The sequence below is a fragment of the Lissotriton vulgaris genome, chromosome 11 (assembly GCF_964263255.1).
Source record: "Lissotriton vulgaris chromosome 11, aLisVul1.2, whole genome shotgun sequence".
Lineage (NCBI taxonomy): Eukaryota > Metazoa > Chordata > Amphibia > Caudata > Salamandridae > Lissotriton > Lissotriton vulgaris.
In genome coordinates this window covers 30631758-30653535 of record NC_141699.1, presented here as the reverse complement: position 1 = coordinate 30653535, position 21778 = coordinate 30631758, and the positions used below count along the sequence as shown (strand labels likewise).

General features: G+C 49.3%; 1 protein-coding gene across 1 annotated transcript in view; it reads right to left on the bottom strand.

Moving 5' to 3' along the window:
- Nucleotides 1-19314, bottom strand: part of TMEM132D (transmembrane protein 132D) — a 1618295-nt gene extending 1598981 nt beyond the window's left edge. Inside the window, exon 1 of the mRNA XM_086942675.1 lies at nucleotides 18869-19314. Within this exon, the coding sequence (XP_086798801.1) occupies nucleotides 18869-18962 (94 nt within the window). The 5' untranslated portion in view covers nucleotides 18963-19314. The remainder of the gene's footprint in view (nucleotides 1-18868) is intronic.
- Between the last annotated feature and the right edge of the window lie 2464 nt (nucleotides 19315-21778).

The following is a 21778-nucleotide window of genomic DNA, read 5'->3' as shown; positions in this document are numbered from 1 at the left end:
CTGAAAGCATATTTTCTGTAAATTCACATTATCTTTCTCAGGCATGTGAGAATGAAGTCTGACATTCTCAGTAAAACATGTACATCCAACAAGGATAGAGACTGTCAGTTGATTCCTTTGTGTTCTACTGCAGCCTCCTAGAGTGTTCTAAAGAACAACTAGAGCGCTAACAGTCCTACTTATTACAAAGGTATGGCACACCTGAAGCCATCGTGATGGGAATAAAGTGGTAACTCTTAAAACATTTAATTTAAAAAGGAACACAATGAGGGGGTATATTATGCCATAGAAAGTATTATTAGTGCTGCAGAAAGAAAAATTAGGGCACATTTTGAGTGACTTCTCAAATCCTCTTCTATTTCATTAAAAAATTCTGACATGCAGTGTCCCAAGATGGCCACCAGAGACAAAAGAGCCCAAATGTAGCCCAAATATCACCCAGATGTAGACCAAGTATAGCCCAATGACAGAATATCCCAGAGTGTTCTAAAGAACAACTAGAGCGCTAACAGTCCTACTTATTACAAAGGTATGGCACACCTGAAGTCATCTTGATTGGAATAAAGTGGTAACTCTTAAAACATTTAATTTAAAAAGGAACAAAATGAGGAGGTATATTTTGCCATAGAAAGTATGATTAGTGCTTCAGAAAGAAAAATTAGGGATCATTTTGAGTGACTTCTCAAATCCTCTTCTATTTCTTTTTAAACAATTCTGACATGCAGACTGAAACATGCACTTTGAATACCAGCAGCAGACTTCCCTGGTGAGCAGTAGCTTTACTACAGTGATCTAATGAGCAACTAGAGTGCTAACATTCAGAATTTATGGCAAATGTGTGACACGTCTGAATGCCTTCTTGATGGAAGCAAAGTAAACAAGCATTGAAAATGCAATAGATCTCACCCTCGTTTAAGTTAAAGCCATTCTGTTTGTAATGAGGTGGCTTTTTAGCTTTGCTTTTATTAGTGTTTTTTAAACTTTCATGTAAATAACATGCATCTGTATGCATATATGTATATGTATGCATGCATTTATATTTGTATTTATATAGATATACAGATTATATATGTTTATATATGTATGTATATATATATATATATATATATATACATACACATACATATATATAAATGCATATGCATATATATGCATATATATATGTGTATATATGTGCGTGTAGAGAGAGGTAGAGAGGTAGAGGTGTAGAGGTAGAGAGGTAGCGGTAGAGAGGTAGAGACTAGTAGAGAGAGAAGTAGAGAGAGGTAGAGAGTAGAGAGTGAGTAATAGAGAGTAGAGAGTGAGTAGTAGAGAGTAGTAGAGAGCAGTAGAGAGAGTAGCAGAGAGTGAGTAGTAGAGAGTAGTAGAGTGAATAGTAGAGTGAGTAGTAGAGAGTAGTAGAGAGTGAGTAGTAGAGAGTGAGTAGTAGAGAGTAGTAGAGAGTAAGTAGTAGAGTGAGTAGTAGAGAGCAGTAGAGAGTGAGTAGTAGAGAGTAGTAAAGAGTGAGTAGTAGTGAGTAGTAGAGAGTGAGTAGTAGAGAGTAGTAGAGAGTGAGTAGCAGAGAGAGAATAGTAGAGAGTAGTAGAGTGAGTAGTAGAGTGAGTAGTAGAGACTAGTAGAGAGAGTAGTAGAGAGTGAGTAGTAGAGAGTAGTAGAGAGTGAGTAGTAGAGTGAGTAGTAGAGAGTGAGTAGTAGAGAGAGAGTAGTAGAGAGTGAGTAGTAGAGAGTAGTAGAGAGTGAGAAGTAGAGAGTGAGTAGTAGAGAGTAGTAGAGAGTGAGTAGTAAAGAGTGAGTAGTAGAGAGAGAGTAGTAGAGAGTGAGTAGTAGATAGTGAGTAGTAGGGAGTGAGTAGTAGAGAAAGAGTAGTAGAGAGTAGTAGAGTAGTAGAGAATGAGTAGTAGAGAGTGAGTATTTGAGAGTAGTGGAGTAGGAGAGAGTAAGTAGTAGAGAGTAGTGGAGAATATTCCAAAGTTTGGCACAGCACCACTTGCACAATAAGTCCAATCAAATCATATCACTTAGAGTCCTTATTGAAGCGCTGAATCTTGGTGTATATTCAAATGCTTTTATTTTCCTTAAGTTTATGTACCACAGCCAGCCGAAACGTTTCGTTCTGTACAACAGAACTTCTTCAGGGCGTTCTTATTTCCTTCAAGTTATGTCGGTATCCTGTTTTCATATAACTAGATATTTCTTCCAAATGTTAGACGAGACGTAAGTACATTCTTATTCAAAGTGACTAGGTATCAATTTTACCCACACAATTCGGGCAGACTTGAGTAATTTATAGCATCCTCAAAGTCAGTCTTTCAAAAATTCCAAAGTATAAGACTTGATAATCCAAATCCGAATGTTTCTCAAGAAAATTCATTTTCAATCGTTCGGAATATCGGTGTTTGGGCAGATATGACCCAGGGACCCCCAGTATGCAAGGGGAATTAGTCCCCACTCTGCAAACGCGCCAGTGGCCTGCGTTGCAGAGAGGTGTAAAAAGGGGCATAGCCTCATTACACCTTTGTGCAATGCAGCCCCCTGGCGCATACTGGAGGTTCCAGATGGGCTAGTTGGCACCCAGGGACCCCTAGTATGCAAGGGGAATTAGTTCCCCCTCTTCAAACATGCATGGGGGCTGCATTGCAGAGAGGTGTAAAAAAGGGTGTGGCCTCATTACACCTCTCTGCAATTCAGCCCCCTGGCGCATACTGGAGGCACCTGGTGGGCTAGTTGGCCCCCAGGGGCCCCCAGTATGCAAGGGGAATTAGTTTCCCCTCTTCAAACATGCACGGGGGCTGCGTTGCAGAGAGGTGTAAAAAGGGGCGTGGTTAATCAGTTTAATACTTTGCTCTCCAAAGCAAATTGTCCTTCCACAAAATTTGCAAACAATTTTCAAATCTCCAAACTGGGTTTGGATGTTTGGGACCATCTCACTTGTCTCTGGACCCGATGGAGTGGGTTGCTTACTTTGGGAGGTGCTGGGTGAAGATTGGGGAGGGTTTCTGGTCAGTTCTCTGACCTCTGCCGCAGCATAGTTGTTTGGGTGCCGGCGTTGCATGTGGCCAATCATGGTGTTGTTGCCAAAAGAATACTTTTTGGCAGGGTTCCCCCTGGAAAGTACAGTGCCACAGATCAGACAAGTAACCTTTGGCACATTAACTTTCTTGAGGCCCCTTGGGATTTTAAAAAACTCCCAAACAATGTGCTCCTTTGGCTTATAGGTGGTAGTATCTTCAGGCAGGTACCGCCTCTCCCCCTCCTCCTCCTCCTCCTCCTCTTCTTATTCTCCACCACTGTGGTGTTGTGGTGGTCCTTGTTGTGGTGGTGGTGGTGGTGGTGGTGGTGGTGGTTGAGATGCTCCTGCTGCTGCTGCTACTGTAGCCATTTCTCAGTACAAATAGGTACAAATAGGTCTGCAAACAGGTCTTCCTCAGTCAAAGTAAAAAGTGAGAATGAGGAAAAGAGGTGGGGGCTTTCATCTTTTGGAAAACAAAACTGTCCTGAACCGATGAAAAGTGTTATTTTCAGGTCACATGACACTGGCTTTATCATTTGGAAACCAAAACTGTCCTGAACTAGTGAAAATTGTTATTTTCAGGTCACATGACCCGACGCGCTTACGCTACGCGCACCGAGGTGCTCCCCGGGGCCGCCCGGGGGCGCTTACGTAGCGCGATCGTATGCGCTTGAGTGCTTCTGGGTGCGCTTACGCCGTGCGTATCACGCAGACGTGGCTACGCGATATGTCACGATGATGTTTTCGTTCGCGGCAATAGCGCTAACGGGACGCTCACCGGTACGCGCACCGGGGCGCGCCGCATGACTGCGCTTACCGGTGCGCTCCAGGGCAAAAAAATAAAAGAAAATGTAAAAAAACATGAACAATATACATAAAAAAAATAGTATTACATAAATATACAATATAGGATTCATTATAAAAAATATTACATTTCATAGCTATAGAAAATTGCTATTAAAAAACCTAAGAAATTCACTGAAAAAAACATAGGTTTGAGGCCCTATATATAGTTAGGAATTAGCATTTAAAAAACCTAAGAAATTCACTGAAAAAACCATAGGTTTCACACCAGTTATAGTTAGGAATTAGCATTTAAAAAACCTTTGAAATTCACAGAAAAAAACATAGGTTTCACACCAGTTATAGTTAGGAATTAACATTTAAAAAACCTATTAAATTCACTGAAAAAACCATAGGTTTGGCACCAGTTATAGTTAGCTGGAAATTTTACTGACATAAAACCATTGAAATTCCCACGTTATAGTTAGTTGGACTCACTATAACTTGCGCGCCTGCAATGCACTGCTGATGACGTCACATATTACATCACTCATGACATGGTCAGTAACATCACTCATGACATCACTGATGACACCATCCTTGTGACAGAGTGACAGACCTCCTTTCAGTGTAATGTAACCCTTGAAACACATATTCAAAAATAGAAACTAACATTTTCCAAAAAATGGGGATACCCATACCAGTTACAACCAATTCAGTAATTCCACCATCTATATACACATCCACTCATTTACCAACAGTTCTATATAGTCACTCATACATATACTCACTCATCATATGTAGTGATACACCTATACATCCTGTTACACACCGACAGTCATCCAAAAGTTACTCACACACATACTTACACATGCAAGTAAACTATTGAACATCCATTTATTTGCATATACAACTATACACACACTACCACCTTACTTCTAAGAAAACTTACACATACTTACTCTCTTAAACAATCACTTATAGAAACGCATACTTATTTAAACAGGAACTCTTACAATCTCTCACTCTCACATATACTCACTTATATACATCAATACTCACATATACTAGATTAAAACATATGTCGTTACTGATAAAGACACTAGTGAGACAGTCATTCACTCACTAACACACACATATACACACTCATCCACCCATACAGTCCTGCACATATGCTGTCTTCAAAACACATACAAACAGTGAGTCAGTCATTGATGCATCTATGTGCTAAGTAATACCCCCACCAAACCATACACACTCTCATACTGATACTAAAAAAACATCTAATAACCCATATACACACACATGTAGCTACTCACCAACCCATGCAGCCACTTATACACAAAGTGAAACACTGATACATATATTTAAATATTTAAACATTACTCGCTAATATATGTATTCACTAAGATACACTTAGTAAGCCAGTTAACCAATCAATTTTTTTTTTTAAAAAACATCATTTTAGACACTTATTTAAACATTTATTCTTCCATCGACCTTTACATATACATATATAAAACATATTTATTTTTCATAAAGACACACATTCACTGGATGGTGTCATCAGTGATGTCATCAGTGATGTCACTGACCATGTCATGAGTGATTTAATATGTGACGTCATCAGCAGTGCATTGCAGGCGCGCAAGTTATAGTGAGTCCAACTAACTATAACGTGGGAATTTCAATGGTTTTATGTCAGTAAAATTTACAGCTAACTATAACTGGTGTCAAACCTATGGTTTTTTCAGTGAATATATATATATATATATATATATATATACATATACATATATATATATATATATATATATATATATATATATATATATATATATATATATATATATATATATATATATATATATGGGTCAAAACAGATAGCAGTAGTGTCTGGAGTAGTTCTTCCTCTCTCTGTACTGCAAGCACAGTATGAACGTATATGTAGTAACAGGTGTGGTAGTAGTAGTAATAATAGCAATAGTAGTAGTAGTTTTAGCCAGGTAGCACTAATGCTAGGATCCTTTCTTCCCCTACATTTAATGGAGAGCCACATATACCTGCAGGAGTAAATTCAAGCGTTGTGCACCACTAGCATCTTTATAAGCCTCCGACAGGCCCTGATCCATACTCTCTGACATGGGGGCTCGAGCAGATGCAGTCCTGTACTGTTACCCATGTAGTTGTTGTTTTAGCAGTCAGACAGATGTAGGAGTAACTGTGATAGTGGCATTCCTCGTAGAAGTAGTACCATTCCCAGTGGCAGTAACGCGGCCACCAACAGAAAGAGAACTTAAAATATTACCAGATGTTTTGATATTGTTACTTACAGCAGTACTAGGGATAGCAGAGCTAGCCGTAGCATTTTAAACATTAGTAATCCTAGTGGTGATATTAGAGTACAACATTGCATTAGTCTACACAGATATAGTAGTGATTGTATTAGTAATTGGGACTTGTGGATATCAAAGCTAGTAGCATTAGTATTAGGAAGATACAGAAAGACATAGTACTAATAACACTAGCAGTATTACTGAGAGTACTAGTATTGTCAGTTATATTATTATAGGGCTAGTGGCATTAGTAGTAGTAACACTTGATGCAGTAGGAGCAGCTGTAATATTAGCTTTAGTAATATTTAGTACTAAAAGTTGCAGTATTAATAAAGCCAGTGGTACTGGTCGCATTAGTACTAGTTGTAGTAGTTCTGGTAAAATTATTACTGCTAACAGTTTTATCTTTTGTTCAGTCAATGGTATTGCTAGTGGTAGTAGTAGTAGATCCGTCAGAAGATGTACTTGATTTTTTTGTCTGTTCGAGAGTAATTTTAGTAACAGTAAAGTCTATACTAGTAGTAGTAATAGTTTTATTAGTAGTTTTGTAGTACGAACACCTTCAGTAACAATAACATTAGTAGTTGTGAGGTTATGCAAACAGAAATAGTAGCATCGGTAATAGTAGTAAAAAGGAAAAAAGCCAGAAGTAACTCTGATGGAAGCAGTGGGAGTATTAGTAATAATGTTACAGCTAGTATTATTTACAGTAAAGGCAGTAGTTGCAATTTTGATAATGGTAATAGTATTATTTTTAAAAAATTGTAATAATAGGTGTAGAGCAATCAGCAATAGTACTAGAAGCAGTTAATGCAGTAGTAATGTTAATATTATTAAATGTATAAATAGCAGTATTAATAGTAGTGAAGCCAGTAGTAAAGTCAATAGCAGTAGGAGTATGTGTATTATTACTCAATATATAAATAGTAATACTAGTAGTAGTAAAGCCAGTAGTAGTACTAATGGCAACATCGTCAGTTTTAGCAGCATTAGTAGCATTGGTGTTATCAAATGTATCAATAGTAGCACTAATAGTAGTAAAAGCAATAGTTGTAGTAATGGTAGTGAAGTCAGTAGCAGATATATAGGTATTGTTACGAAATATATCAATATTAACACTAATAGTAGTGAAGCCACTAGTAATAGTAGTAAAGTCAATAGTAATCTTGATATGTGTATTATTGCTAAACGTGTCAATAGTGGAACTAATAGAAGTGAAACTAGTAGTAGTAAAGACAATACTAGTAGTAGTAGTGGCGTGGGTATGATTACTAAACATATACATAGTAGTACTAATAATAGTAAGGCCAGTAGTAGTAGTAGTAATGGTGGTAAAGTCAGCAGCAGTTGTATGGGTATTACTACTAAACATATCAATAGTAGCAGTAATAGTAGAGCAGTCAGCAATAGTAGTAAAGTCAGTACTATTAGCAGTAGTGGTGTGGGTATAATTACTAAACATATCAATAGTAATACCAATACTAGTGAAACTCGTAGTAATAATAGTAAACTCAATAGTAATGATAAAGGTAATATTACTAGATATATAAATAGTAGCATTAATATCAAAGAAGCCAGCTGCAGTAGTAGTAGTAAGGTCACTACTATTAGTAGTGGTATGGGTATTATTTTTTGGATTTATTATTTTTTGGATGGCTCTGTTCTAGAATGGTTTAGATCCTTCCTCCAAAACGGATCGCAGCGATTCCTAATCAACGGCAACCTATCTGCTTCCGCTCCAGTCAAGGTCGGAGTCCCTCAAGGTTCAACCCTGTCCCCCACCCTCTTCAACCTTTACCTTGAACCACTTGCCGAAGTACTTCGCACAGCAAATATCTCCTACCATACGTATGCTGACGACACTCAGCTCTCCATCAAAGCCTCTACTCTCGAGGATATTCTCTCCCTGAATGAGGCCCTGAAATCAACCGTCCATTGGCTCACCTCCAATCAACTCAAACTCAACGAGAAGAAAACATAATTTCTCCTAATCTCCCCTCCAAAAACCAATCCTGAGATGCAGATATGGATCAAGGCTATCACAGCCTTAGATTGCCCACCGACCATCGTGGACTCAGCAAATTCACTGGAGATAACCCTTGACTGCAACTTGAACATGCAAGACCACATCAACTCGATGGCCAAATCAACCAGATTCCTATTGACCTACCTTGGGAAACTGAAACCCTTCCTTGATGCTGCCGACCTAAAAAGTGCAGTCTAAGCGCTAGTAATCTCCAGACCGGAGTATGGCTGTTTCACCCTCTTGGGTTTACCCAAGATCTCCCTGGCACCTTTAAAGGCCTGCCTCAACGCTGCCGCAAGACTTCTTATAAGCTTAAGAAAATTCGACCATATCTCACCACACTTGAAAGCTTGAACTGTCTTCCCCTCCAGCCAAGAATACAACTTAAACTGGCCTGCATCACACACAAGAATTTATACTCAAACTCCCCTGCGTATTTGCACAGAAACGTGTGGTATCCGGCAGAATCAGAAACTCCCAGTCCGCCAAAGACCTCTTACTCCAACCTGCATGTTTCCGAAAAAAAAAAACTTTCAATCGGGCTTTCTCTGGGGCCGCTGCAAGAATATGGAACTCTCTCCCGCCCGCCATCAGAAGAATCCCTTCTCTGGCACGTTTCGATAAGGAGGCCAAAACTTTCCTTATGGGTAAATTCCTCTCTTAAAGGTTGCCTCCTACCAACACAGAGACCCTGACCAACTACCAACTAGCGCCTCCCATCTGAGTATCGCGCTACCTCAACAAGAATCCTGGGGCCTTATCTTGAGTAATCATAAATGTAATCTGTACATATGTGTCCTCTGTCACTTATGTATCCAGCACCCCCGCCCCCTCTTTATCTTTTGTGCTTTGTAACTCCATGTCTACTATACACTTCTATGATCCCTGTTAAACGCTCTGATACAATAACGGGTCAAGTTTGCGCTCTATAAAACACAAGAATAAAATAAAATAAAAAATAAAATTCATTAATTATATATTAATAAATATATAAATTGTAGTAGTAATAATGGTAACGCCAGTATTGGTAGTAATAGTAGTAAAGTCTGTTGTAGTGGTCTGGCATACCAATAGTAGCACTAATAGTAGTGAACTCAGTACTAGTAGTAAACATAATTGTTTCTTTATTTGGATGACAACACATCCATACAAATATACAATAAAACTATCATACAATATAAAAGTCAATACAAGGAGGTAAAATTCCTCAGCCGGTTAAAACAAAACAGTATATTCAGACTCCACAGGTCTGTGGCTAAATAGCCCGTCACCCCAATGCTAACCTCAGAATACAAAGCAATCGAAGATCAATCAATTCTTGATAGTCTGGCTTCCCGAAAAAAAACGTATCACGGCAAGGAGGGTACAGGGGGTTGGTAACACCTGTAGGCGCAGAAGTGCCCCTATTGCCTGCCTGAACTTCAAGCTCTTTAATAAGGGCCGGAAGAATCGTTTTTTTGCGTGCCAGAAGTCTATCCCTGTGCCATGCCAGCAGCCTCCTCCCTGTGTCATGCCAGCAGTCCCTTCCCTGTGCCATGCCAGCAGTCCCTTCCCTGTGCCATGCCAGCAGTCCCCTCCCTGTGCCATGCCGGCAGTCCCCTCCCTGTGCCATGCCGGCAGTCCCCTCCCTGTGCCATGCCAGCAGTCCCCTCCCTGTGCCATGCCAGCAGTCCCTTCCCTGTGCCATGCCGGCAGTCCCCTCCCTGTGCCATGCCAGCAGTCCCCTCCCTGTGCCATGCCAGCAGTCCCTTCCCTGTGCCATGCCAGCAGTCCCCTCCCTGTGCCATGCCAGCAGTCCCCTCCCTGTGCCATGCCGGCAGTCCCCTCCCTGTGCCATGCCAGCAGTCCCCTCCCTGTGCCATGCCAGCAGTCCCCTCCCTGTGCCATGCCAGCAGTCCCTCCCTGTGCCATGCCAGCAGTCCCCTCCCTGTGCCATGCCAGCAGTCCCTTCCCTGTGCCATGCCAACAGTCCCCTCCCTGTGCCATGCCAGCAGCCCCCATCCCTGTGCCATGCCAGCAGCCCTCCCTGTGCCATGCCAGTAGGCAGCCCCTCCCTGTGCCATGCCAGCAGCCCCTCCCTGTGCCATGCCAGCAGCCCCCATCCCTGTGCCATGCCAGCAGCCCCTCCCTGTGCCATGCCAGCAGCCCCTCCCTGTGCCATGCCAGCAGCCCCTCCCTGTGCCATGCCAGCAGCCCCCATCCCTGTGCCGTGCCAGCAGCCTCCTCCCTGTGTCATGCCAGCAGTCTCCTCCCTGTGCCATGCCACCAGCCCCCTCCCTGTGTCGTGCCTGCAGCCCCCTCCCTGTGCCATGTCAGCAGCCCCTCCCTGTGCCATGCCAGCAGCCCCCCTCCCTGTGTCATGCCATCAGCCCCATCCCTGTGCATACCAGCAGCCCCCTCCCTGTGCCATGCCAGCAGCCCCTCCCTGTGCCATGCCAGCAGCCCCCATCCCTGTGCCATGCCAGCAGCCCCCATCCCTGTGCCATGCCAGCAGCCCCTAACTGTGTCATGGCAGCAGTGCCTTCTTTGGTCATGCTAGCTCATATGGGCAGTTTCCACTCGATATGCCATGTCAGCAGTCTGTCCATGTGTGCGTCAGGAGGACGCCATCACGTCACAGCCCGCCTGCGGGCAGTTTCTGTCTCGTGCCAACAGCCTGCCCATGTGCCCTGGCAGCAGTCTCTCTGTTCGTCATGCTGGGCAGCACTGCGGGCACTCTGTCTCGTGCCAGCATCTCGCCCATGTGTCATACCAGCAGTCAGTCTGTATGTCTGTGCCAGCCTAGCGCTAGGCATTCTGGGGCGGCGGGGAAGGCTGAACAAGAAGTGGGGGGGGGATAATAAAAGGACCCAAGACTGCGCTGCATTAGTATTGAATACAGACAACCCCTCCCCCCCCCCCCCCCCCCCCCCCCTCCGGTGCCCGCCGACGTCTCAGGAGCAGGCGACACGCGACGAACTCCCCATTATATCTGACATTTCTACAAAATCGATCATCTGCAGAAGTGTTTCTTTAATAATGCATTTTTTTCCGAGGCCTTGTATGTTTCCTTGTTATTTATTTAACTCCTAGGACAATTTTATAGGAATATAAATCATTAAAATGTTGTACAAAAATCTGATAACATTTGTCAATGTTTCTTCAACATTGTAATCCTGAACGACACCCGCTACCACAGGCCCGCACTTCCGGCCACCAACATCTGAGAGCCTCGAGGAACTTTTATCGACATTAATTGTTGATAAAACACAAAGCTCCAAGGAACAACCACAAGTCCTTGTACAAGACGCCGAATGAAAACAATTAGACACGAGGCGTTCATCGATACCCGCTCGTTTCAGAGCTGCCTTAATGCAGTTAGCCAACGCAATTACAATGTTTACATGTTTGATTTTAAATAAAGCGGCTGTTGTTTCTGAGAAATGACGGCGGATCGGTATTTTCATAAATAAGAGATACGTTTTCCATCTCTTTCAAAAATATGAAACAATATACAGGGGGTCTGAGCCGCGAGCCTTGCCCCTCAGATCCCAGACACATACATGGGACATTGTTAAAAAACATGTTTACATTCTAAACACTCTTTCTTATTTTCTAAATCAGTTCAATCCTGATTCTAGTTTTAAAATTTGATGCTAAGATATTTATGAGGAATGTGGGTGAAGTAAGGAAAAAGCCTTCCTCCCCCTACCCCTTGCAAAGGATGAATGTTTGAGTCTCGGGAGACGGATGGTTACTCTTTCCTCGGTACTTTCCGATGCCTTCTGTTCAGTTCTCTGTTCTCTTTCCCCGAAGAGCCCAGCTCTCCATCTGACCCATGTCGAGGCCGGGGGCGATTCCGAAGCAGAGTTTAGTATGTCTCTCTCACCTGCAGATGTCTGGCAGGTTCAGGAGACCCCACCAGGGTACAAGTGGAAGTTTGATTCTATCCGTACTTGTATTTACCAAGAATGTAGGGCACATGAACCAGCCAGTCAGCTCCATGACAGAAGACACACCCCTAGCTAACCTCACCGCATGTGTTATGGGACTAGCCGGGTAGGCCAGGAGTCTTTTTAAGCCAGGCTCCCTTAGTTTTCAAAGTTTAGTCCAGCATTGAGGGCCAGTTGGTCAGCCTCGTGGAGGGCTTCGGGGGCATTTCTCCCCAGAGCAGCCTCATTTAATGGTCTTACCAAAAAGCCACCATATCCAGTGCAAAAAGAACTATTGATGGACAGAATGCAGAACAATGTCATACATTCACCCCAGTACAGAGATCTGGGCCCGAATCCATCGTTTTTTTGCTCACCATGCCATTCCAGTTTGAACCCAGCCGTATGCAAATCAGTCTTGACCCTGTGCCCAATGGGAACAGTCCAGCCCGAACTGCCAAGCCAGGTCCTCCCTGGACTGGAAACGAGCATTCTGGGACAGGTTTCGGGCTTTCACCCCTCATCAGCCAGGATAACTTGATTCCAGTGGCATGGAGAGCACGGGACTCACGTCTGAGCATACCCGTTCCACTTTGGGTGACAAATGCAAAAAGAACTATGATGGACAGAATGCAGAACAATGTCATACATTCACCCCAGTACAGAGATCTGGGCCCGAATCCATTGTTGTTTTGCTTACCTTGCCATTCCAGTTTGGACCCAGTAATATGCAAATCAGTCTTGACCCTGGGCCCATATCCAGTATCACACAGTTTAAAAGCATTTGAAGTAGAAAAGGTCATTTATAAAACTGGCTCCATGTTTGTCCCAAGTTGTCTGAGGTAAGGTCTAGGCCCTGATTCAAAGTTTGTTGGAGAGGACGCTCCGAAGGTTCACCCACCTCAAGTAGTGTCCGGTGGGTCTTCAGTATGTGACCCTTGGAGACTCCTCTGTCTCCCCTCTGAGACACACCTCTGTCAGACTAAGGTCCGCCGGAGGTTTGCCATGTGTTTGCTGCCGAACTTAGAGTGGGCGGTCAAATGGCTAGTTTTCACTGTCCATCGTCACCAGGTAAAACTTCTCAGGAAGGGGCAGTAAAACTGCAAACTGACACACACCATAGGAGACAACTCCTGTGGGGTGGGGGTCAATACTTTTTTTTTTAATGTAACAAAATTCAGCTGTGGGGTTTGATTTTGAAAACAAATTAAAAAAATAAAAACAGGTTACAAACTTGATACGGGCACTGCCATGTTGACGGAGCTTCCGCCAAACCTGCACTATAGTGACAGGACCCCCGGTTCCTGACAGTGTGAGGGGTGTCCGCTGTGCGACGGACATCCGTCAGGGCGGCCTCACATGCCACCGGAGCCCCAGTGGAGTGCCGGCCTACAGCATGGCATGTAGCCACACATACCACTGAAGGCATTCTTAGCATGAGCGGAGGTGCACATGGAAATCAGGCAGCCTCTGTCGTGCTCTGTTGGTGCAAACACCTAATGCACTCACAGCAGACTCGCCCTCTTTCAAAGCCTCAGTTTCACGTGTTCGCCGCCTGAAGAAAGGTCTGTTGTGCACCTCAGACCTTGCAGCCAAAAGAGAGTGCTCCCTGGTTGAGTGTACCCCTTGCACAATCACTGGTGATGTTCACAACTGCTTGATTCCCCACCCTAAGATGTGCCTCACACTGGCTAGTTAAGCTCTTCTGTGTCTCCAGAGGGCTCTTCCAAACACAGACAGTGAGGTGTGGGGGGCCTTTGCTATGCATAAGGGTGTGCGCCCCAAGACCCAGCGTGTGGCACAGTATGTGACCCACTCAGAAGAGTACGCTGTAGTGCAGGGCTCGGGGTACCACGCGGGTGGACGCCCTACCCCCACTTATTTTACAGGGAGCTTGATACCTGGAGCAAATGGAGCCACACATTCACTCTTTGGCCTCTCTGGGGCGAGATCGGAGCTCATTTAGAACGCTGCTCACGCGCTGGCTTCTCTGAAGCAATCGCATCTAAGGGGTGAGCGAGGGGAGGCAATGAGTTTGATGGTGCAAGCCACCTTTCGTGACGTCACTTCCTGTCATGACGTCAGCGTCCCCCCACTTCTTTTTTTAGGACTTGTCCCCTGCTGTGGTGCCTCGAGGACAATCTCTGCAGCCCTCCGGGCACTAACGTACACATCCAGCTCAGGCACCACCACTCTGGCTAAGACTTTTTTGGAAGAGGGAAGGATCAATTTCAAACATTTATGTAATTATATACAATTTCAAACAAATTTCAATGCATTATCTCCAACTTTTTTCCCTCCAAATGTGAAGAGGGAGATGAAATTCGATTTTTCACAAAGTAGCATCTTTATTCATTTCCATCCATATTGTAGACTTCAAACAGCCCTGCCAACACGTTTCGTCTCCTCAAGGACTTCATCAGGGTTTGTAGTGATGTGCGTTACTGATTCAAATCTGGTTAGTTTCTGATGTTGGTAAACAATTGACAGTGGTCAATCCCTTCCGGCAACTGTTAGCCAAAAATGTGCGTTGTGTAATAGTGTGGGTGCCGTGGAAGAAGCCTGAACGGGCACAATTACACAATGTACATTTTTGGCAAGGGGTGTGGGGTGCACTGCCGGCCACAGAGAAGGTGTGTGTAGTGCCCTGTGCAGCACTGTGAAGGAGTGTGTGTCTCTGTGTGTGAGGAGCCAGTCGACGAGTGCACCGCGGAGTGTGTCCACTGGTTGAAGGTTTGACACTGTCGGCCACAGAGAAGGTGTGTGCAGTGCGCAGCGCTGTGAAGGGGTGTGTGGGAGGACCCGGTGCAGAGTGTAGCGCTGAGTGTGGTCACTGACTGAGTGTCACCAGAGGGTCTGTTCTAGGATTTTTGGGGACTGGGCCGAAATGTGGGAGGCCCCTCAAATTTACATCAGTGACACCTTCAGGGCTCTGGAGGCTGCTTTCTGGACACTCCTCCTGGGCGGCGGCTCCTCCTCTGAGCCTCCCACAAGCCCCTCTTTTACAGCCCTTTTGGGGCTGAAGGTGTGAGGATTGCTTGGGGCTGAGAGTTAAACCTGTGCAGTGCTAAAGTGCTGACAATGGGTGTCCCACGGTGTCTCTGATTGGCCAGCCGGGCAGGAGGCCAAAATGCAGGACAAACCTGCAAAATCCATCTCCTTGCAACTGGGACACCATCCCTAAGACCAGGGCTATAACTGGGAAGAATACACTGGGGGGTCTCTCAAAGGGGCGTGCCCAATGTAATTAAGGGCGTGGCTTGAAAACAGGTAAGCTAAAAATCTGTGCTTAGCATAGTGTGCCGCCCGACTTGTATTTTGCTGTTTCTGTCATTGCATCAAGATATATGATACAACTAGTCGCATCATACCTACAAGTCAGGACTATTGGCTTTTCAATGGTTGTTAGTTGCATAAGATAAATAAGAAGCAACTATGGTTTGTATATAATACTGAAAAAGCTTCCACTTGAAGCCCTGGTGACACCACAACGATGTTGCTGCTCCTGAGTTTCAAAAAGGAAAGGAAAATCCAGAGAGAAAATGACTCTTTAAAGGATGTCCCTCACCCTACAACCCTGAAGTGTGGCTCAAGTGGTTGGAGCGGCAGACCCTGATGCAGAGGTCTGGCCCTGACCAGGGTTCAATTCCCCAGGCGGGTCTTGGGCTCAAAATTTCCCCGGACCCGATAATTCTCGCCTCAGTTCCTATTCCAATCATGGAGCCCCACTCTGTAACTCTGGGCAATAGCTTGCTTAATCTCCACAACGGCCCCTTGTAGCGGGATGCCTGGCTTTCACCTTGGGGATGCCCAGTAATGGGTTATCTCTCAGGGGAATACCAGGACGGGTTCCCTAAGCAAGCGCTGGGACGCTTTCGGGCAGCCATGCGCTCTACAAATCAAATTTCATTTCATTTCATTTAATTTCACATTGCATGAAGTCATGCGGTACTTTCTCCACTGGTGAGAAGTGAGCAGTGTGAGCAAGCACACAGTAGTGACAAGTGAGCACATCGATGTGCCTGCTGTCACTGCAGAGCGGAAAAAACGAAACGCCTGTGTCATGGCACGAAACATTGCCCGATAGAGACCCGTTTTCGAGGCCCCCTTTAAAAAGCTGTTCAGGACCGGTGAGACCCGGCCCACTTAAAGCCCTGCCTAAGATTAAGAGGCCCAGGAAGTAGGGGGCCCATGGAGGCCCCCGCCACCCCTGCGACGCCCTGGGCAGCTGCCCACCCTGCCCATGCCTACCGCCGGTCCTGGTCACACACCACAAGGAACTCAGTACATCCGTTGATACCACAGTGTGGCACTGGGTGATTCGGGCCCTCAGGGTCGCGCAGCAATATGGCGGTCCGGTACCCGAGTGTGCAACACGGGGGGCACAGGGGGTGACGCTGGTGCACAGCGTGAGGCCCAGCCAATGTGTGCATTCACCAGTGGAAGGGGCACGGGGTGCTCCAGTCCGTGAGTGCGCGAGATACGTGGGGTGGAGTGCGCAAGTTTGCAGCAGGGGGGTGACCCCTCAAGGCGCATGGACACGAGTGGGGCTGTCTGAGTGATCGTGCACGCGGTGTGGGGGTCGGTGATAGCGTCACCCACAGAACTTAAGGGGCACGCGGGACTCTGGGGGAGGGGTGGGGGTGGGCCAAGGCTGGGCACTGCGAGGGCTCCACGGCGAGTACTGATGAGGAGGCACCAGCGGGGGGAGGGAGGGGGGGTCACCCGGCGAGGGGGGTCAATGGGTGGACTAGTGAGGAAGTGTGAAGATGAGTGGTGGGTGAGGGGGCTCAGTGTGTCACCCAGAAACTGGGGGGGGGGAGGGGGGAGTTAGCGTTGAGGTAGTTTGTGGCCCAGCGCCTAGACGAGTACACGTGTAGCGTATGCGACTGAAGCCGTTTCAAGGCGCTACCGATCACTTCGAAGCGCCCGCGCATCTTGGAGACTGGGTCACCCCTCCCTCCATCCCTACCAGTCATGGCACCCCCCCCCCCCATCACTCCTCCCTCCATGGGATGGCACCCCATCATCACTCCTTCCTCCACCCCTCCCTCGGATCACTCCCCCGCCCCGATCCAACTTTCCCCACGTGTCGCGCGCTCGGGGCTGCGTTGAGGCTTCAGGGCGCTCTTTGAGTGCAACTTGCAGCTCGCGGGGGTCGTGCACCTCCAGACAGACACGGAAAAGATCTTCTGGGGAACCCCTCATTGGTGGAGCCATCCGACAGCCCCTGAATCCTGCCCCCACCGAACACGCATGAATTCACCTGTGCACCCTGTAACACGTGCACACCTCGCGATCCTCTGGAATTCTACCCCCCCCCCTACCCGCTGTCTGCGCACCGAGGATCGCCCAACTCTTGCCTCCCGAGGATTAAAACCCACGCACTGCGGGGCTGGAGGAGGGGGTGATAGGAGCAGGTGCGTGTGACTGTGCACATGTCATTACCTGTGCGTGTACGTGCGTGTGACTCTGCGCGTGTGTCGTACGTGTGTATGTGTGGGGGCGTGTGTGGGTGTGCGTTTGGCTGATAGTACAAGTGTTCGTGTGTCTGTATGGAGGTGTGCGTTTGTGTGCGTGAGTCTGTGCCCGGAGGTGTGCGTTTGTGTGCGTGAGTCTGTGCCCGCGCGTCTCGAGTGGTGCTGATTCGTGCACACCACGGCCGTGGTGCGTAAGTCGTGAGGCTGCGGACCCCCCTGCTCCCGCATGACCCCGGTGCACGCCCCGGGGTCAGGGACAGCTGGGGGCCTTGAAATTAGAAGAGTAGAGGACGCTTCCAGCGGCGCAGCCCTGCGGTCAGAGCTGTACGCCTAGTGTGCGCGTGGCAGGCAGGTGTGTGTGCGTGACAGGCAGGTGTGTGCGCGTGGCAGACAGGTGTGCGCACGTGACAGGCAGGTGTGCGCACGTGACAGGCAGGTGTGCGCACGTGACAGGCAGGTGTGTGCGCGTGGCAAACAGGTGTGTGCGCGTGACTGGCAGGTGTGTGCCCGTAACAGACATGTGTGCACGCGTGACAGGCAGGTGTGCACGCGTGACAGACAGGTGTGTGGGCCCTTGTAAATGATGACACATATCATAAAAGAAAAGCAATTCAACCTGTCATTGCATGTGACCCCCTCCCCAAGGAGGGGCACCCCGTTATCCAAGCACCCACGGGGCTCTCGTTCTACCAATCAAATTAACGCTCTAAACACCAGGAAAGAGGCCAGAAATCCGGATAATAAAGCGCTGCACTCGCCGAGCGCAGCTTTGGCGCTATGTGAATGAATACACCTGTCAGAAAACACACTGTCCTAGCGGACTCCGAGCCCTCTCTCTGGTCCTTGGCAGCTCCGTACCCCAATGCACCCCACGTCCAACTCTCTGAAGCGCCTGTCACCCACACTTAGCGCTATATACTACACAATAACACAGATCCAAGTGGACTTTGTCACCGCCAGGTGAGGTCTCGGTACACCGTGAGGCGTGTGAGGGTGAAATGAATCAGTATGTGTGTAGGGTTGCGGGGGGCTCCTCTAGGCTCGAGAGCCCCCAGGCCCGCCTGTCAGAAGAATGATGCCAAAGTTTGCAGTGCTGGGGTACACCGGGCCCCGGGGAGGAGCTTCCATAACTTGTCCTATCACCATGTTCAAGCATCTCCAACATAGACACAAATCAGTGAAAAACGGAGATCCCCGAAGTGAAGCAAGGAGGGTCGGCAAGAGCCCACGGTTCGGGGTGGGGTACTTCAGCATCGGCAGCCGGGGCACCCCTCCACCCTCCAGACACACACCCTCCTTCCCCCGAGCGAACCCCCTCTTACCTTGGCACAGCAGGAGAGCTCGGGCTGCCAGGCTGAGGAGCAGGGCAGAGGCGCGGGCTGGCAGCGGAGCCCTGCCCCGGGCGCTGGGGCACATCCTTGGCTGCGGGCACCGCTCACCCACCGCGGGGAAGGTGCCTACTGCCGGGGGCTGCTGCCAGGCAGTCTCGGGGGGCGCAGCATCGGGGCTCCAGGGCACAGGGCATCCCAAGGCTCGGGGTTCAATGGTCCAGGCTGGCACAGCGGTCCACGCCGGGCGTCACTCCTGGCACGCGCCGGTGCCCGGGGGTCCCCTCCAGGGGTCCGTGGGGGGCTGGGGCCCCGCGAAAGGCTGGGTCCGGGGAGGATGCGCCGCGTCTGATGCAGGAGGCGCCGCAGCTGCTCGTCCTGAGCCGGTCCGCGGAATGAAAGCTCCTGGTGCAGGGAGGATGAGAGCCTGGCAGAGCCAGGGGAGGGGGCAGCGGAGGGGCAAACAGTCAGGGAGGGGGCAAGGGAGCAGGGCGCAGTGCACACTCAGAGGGGGTGCAAGAGAGAGACAGGTGGCAGGGGGAGCTGGAGCTGGTGAGAGTGATGCACACTGAGAGGGGGTGCGGAGGAGAGCGGAGGATGGCAGAGCCGGGGGTGAGAGTGCAATGCACACTGAGAGGGGGTGCAGGGAGGAGCGGAGGCTGGCAGAGGGGGGTGAGAGTGCAGTGCACACTGAGAGGGGGTGCAGGGGGGGATCGGAGGCTGGCAGAGGGGGGTGAGAGTGCAGTGCACACTGAGAAGGGGTGCAGGGGGGATCGGAGGCTGGCAGAGGGGGGTGAGAGTGCAGTGCACACTGAGAGGGGGTGCAGGGGGGATCGGAGGCTGGCAGAGGGGGGTGAGAGTGCAGTGCACACTGAGAGGGGGTGCAGGGGAGAGCGAAGGCTGGCAGAGCCGGGGTGAGAGTGCAATGCACACTGAGAGGGGGTGCAGGGGGGAGCGGAGGCTGGCAGAGCCGGGGTGAGAGTGCAGTGCACACTGAAAGGGGGTGCAGGGGGGAGCAGAGGATGGCAGAGCCGGGGTGAGAGTGCAGTGCACACTGAGAGGGGGTGCAGGGGAGAGCGAAGGCTGGCAGAGCCGGGGGTGAGAGTGCAATGCACACTGAGAGGGGGGTGCAGGGGGGAGCGGAGGCTGGCAGAGTGGGGGTGAGAGTGCAATGCACACTGAAAGGGGGTGCAGGGGGGAGCAGAGGCTGGCAGAACTGGGGTGAGAGTGCAGTGCACACTGAGAGGGGGTGCAGGGGGGAGCGGAGGATGGCAGAGCCGGGGTGAGAGTGCAGTGCACACTGAGAGGGGGTGCAGGGGAGAGCGAAGGCTGGCAGAGCCGGAAAGGACGGGTTGAGAGTGCAATGCACACTGAGAGGGGGTGCAGGGGAGAGCGAAGGATGGCAGAGGGGGGTGAGAGTGATGCACACTGAGAGAGAGTGCAGGGGAGAGCGGAGGCTGGCAGAGATGGGGTGAGAGTACAGTGCACACTGAGAGGGGGTGCAAGAGAGAGACAGGTAGCAGGGGGAGCTGGAGCTGGTGAGAGTGATGCTCACTGAGAGAGAGTGTAGGGGAGAGCGGAGGCTGGCAGAGCCGGGAAGGACGGGGGTGAGAGTGCAATGCACACTGAGAGGGGGTGCAGGGGGAGCGGAGGCTGGCAGAGCTGGGGTGAGAGTGCAATGCACACTGAGAGGGGGTGCAGGGGAGAGCGGAGGATGGCAGAGCGGGGGTGAGAGTGCAGTGCACAGTGAGAGGGGGTGCAGGGGGTAGAGGAGGCTGGCAGAGCCGGGAGGGACGGGATGAGAGTGCAGTGCACACTGAGAGGGGGTGCGGGGGAGAGCGGAGGCTGGCAGAGCTGGGGTGAGAGTGCAATGTACACTGAGAGGGGGTGCAGGGGGGAGCGGAGAATGGCAGAGCCGGGGTGACAGTGCAAAGCACACTGAGAGGGGTGCAAGGGAGAACGGAGGCTGGCAGAGCCGGGAGGGACGGGGTGAGAGTGCAGTTCACACTGAGAGGAGGTGCAGGGGGAGCTGAGGTTGGCAGAGGGGGGTGAGAGTGCAGAGCACACTGAGAGGGGGTGCAGGGAGAGAGGAGGCTGGCAGAGTGGGGGTGAGAGTGAATTGAACACTGAGAGGGGGTGCAGGGGGAGAGCGGAGGATGGCAGAGCTGGGGTGAGAGTGCAGACCACACTGAGAGGGGGTGCAGGGGAGAGCGGAGGATGGTAGAGCTGGGGTGACAGTGCAGTGCACACTGAAAGGGGTGCAAGGGAGAGCGGAGGCTGGCAGAGCCGGGAAGGACGGGTTGACAGTGCAATGCACCCTGAGAGGGGGTGCAGGGGAGATCAGAGGCTGGCAGAGCTGGGGTGAGAGTGCAATGCACACTGAGACGGGGTGCAGGGAGAGAGGAGGCTGGCAGAGTGGGGGTGAGAGTGCAATGCACACTGAGAGGGGGTGCAGGGGAGAGCAGAGAATGGCAGAGCCGGGATGAGAGTGCAGTGCACACTGAGAGGGGGTGCAGGGAGAGCTGAGGATGGCAAAGTCAGGGGTCGGAGGTGAGTGTGCAATGCACACTGTGAAGGTGTTCAAGAGAGAGGCAGCGGGGAGGGGTGAGACTGGCAGAGTGAGGGGTCGGAGGTGAGTGTGCAGTGCACTCTGAGTGGGTGCTCTTGAGGGAGAGTGGGAGCAGAGGAGAGCTGAGGCTGGCAGAGTCAGTGAGAGGTATACAGGGGGAGGATCAGGGAGTGTGCAATGCACACTGATGGGGGGCTCTTGAGAGAGAGAGGTAGCAGGGAGAGCAGAGGCTGGCAGAGAGTGGAGGTACTGTACACACTGAGAGGAGACCCCGGGGGGCAGAGAGAGAGGCAGCAGGGGAGAGCAGAGACTGGAACAGAGTGGGGTACTGTACA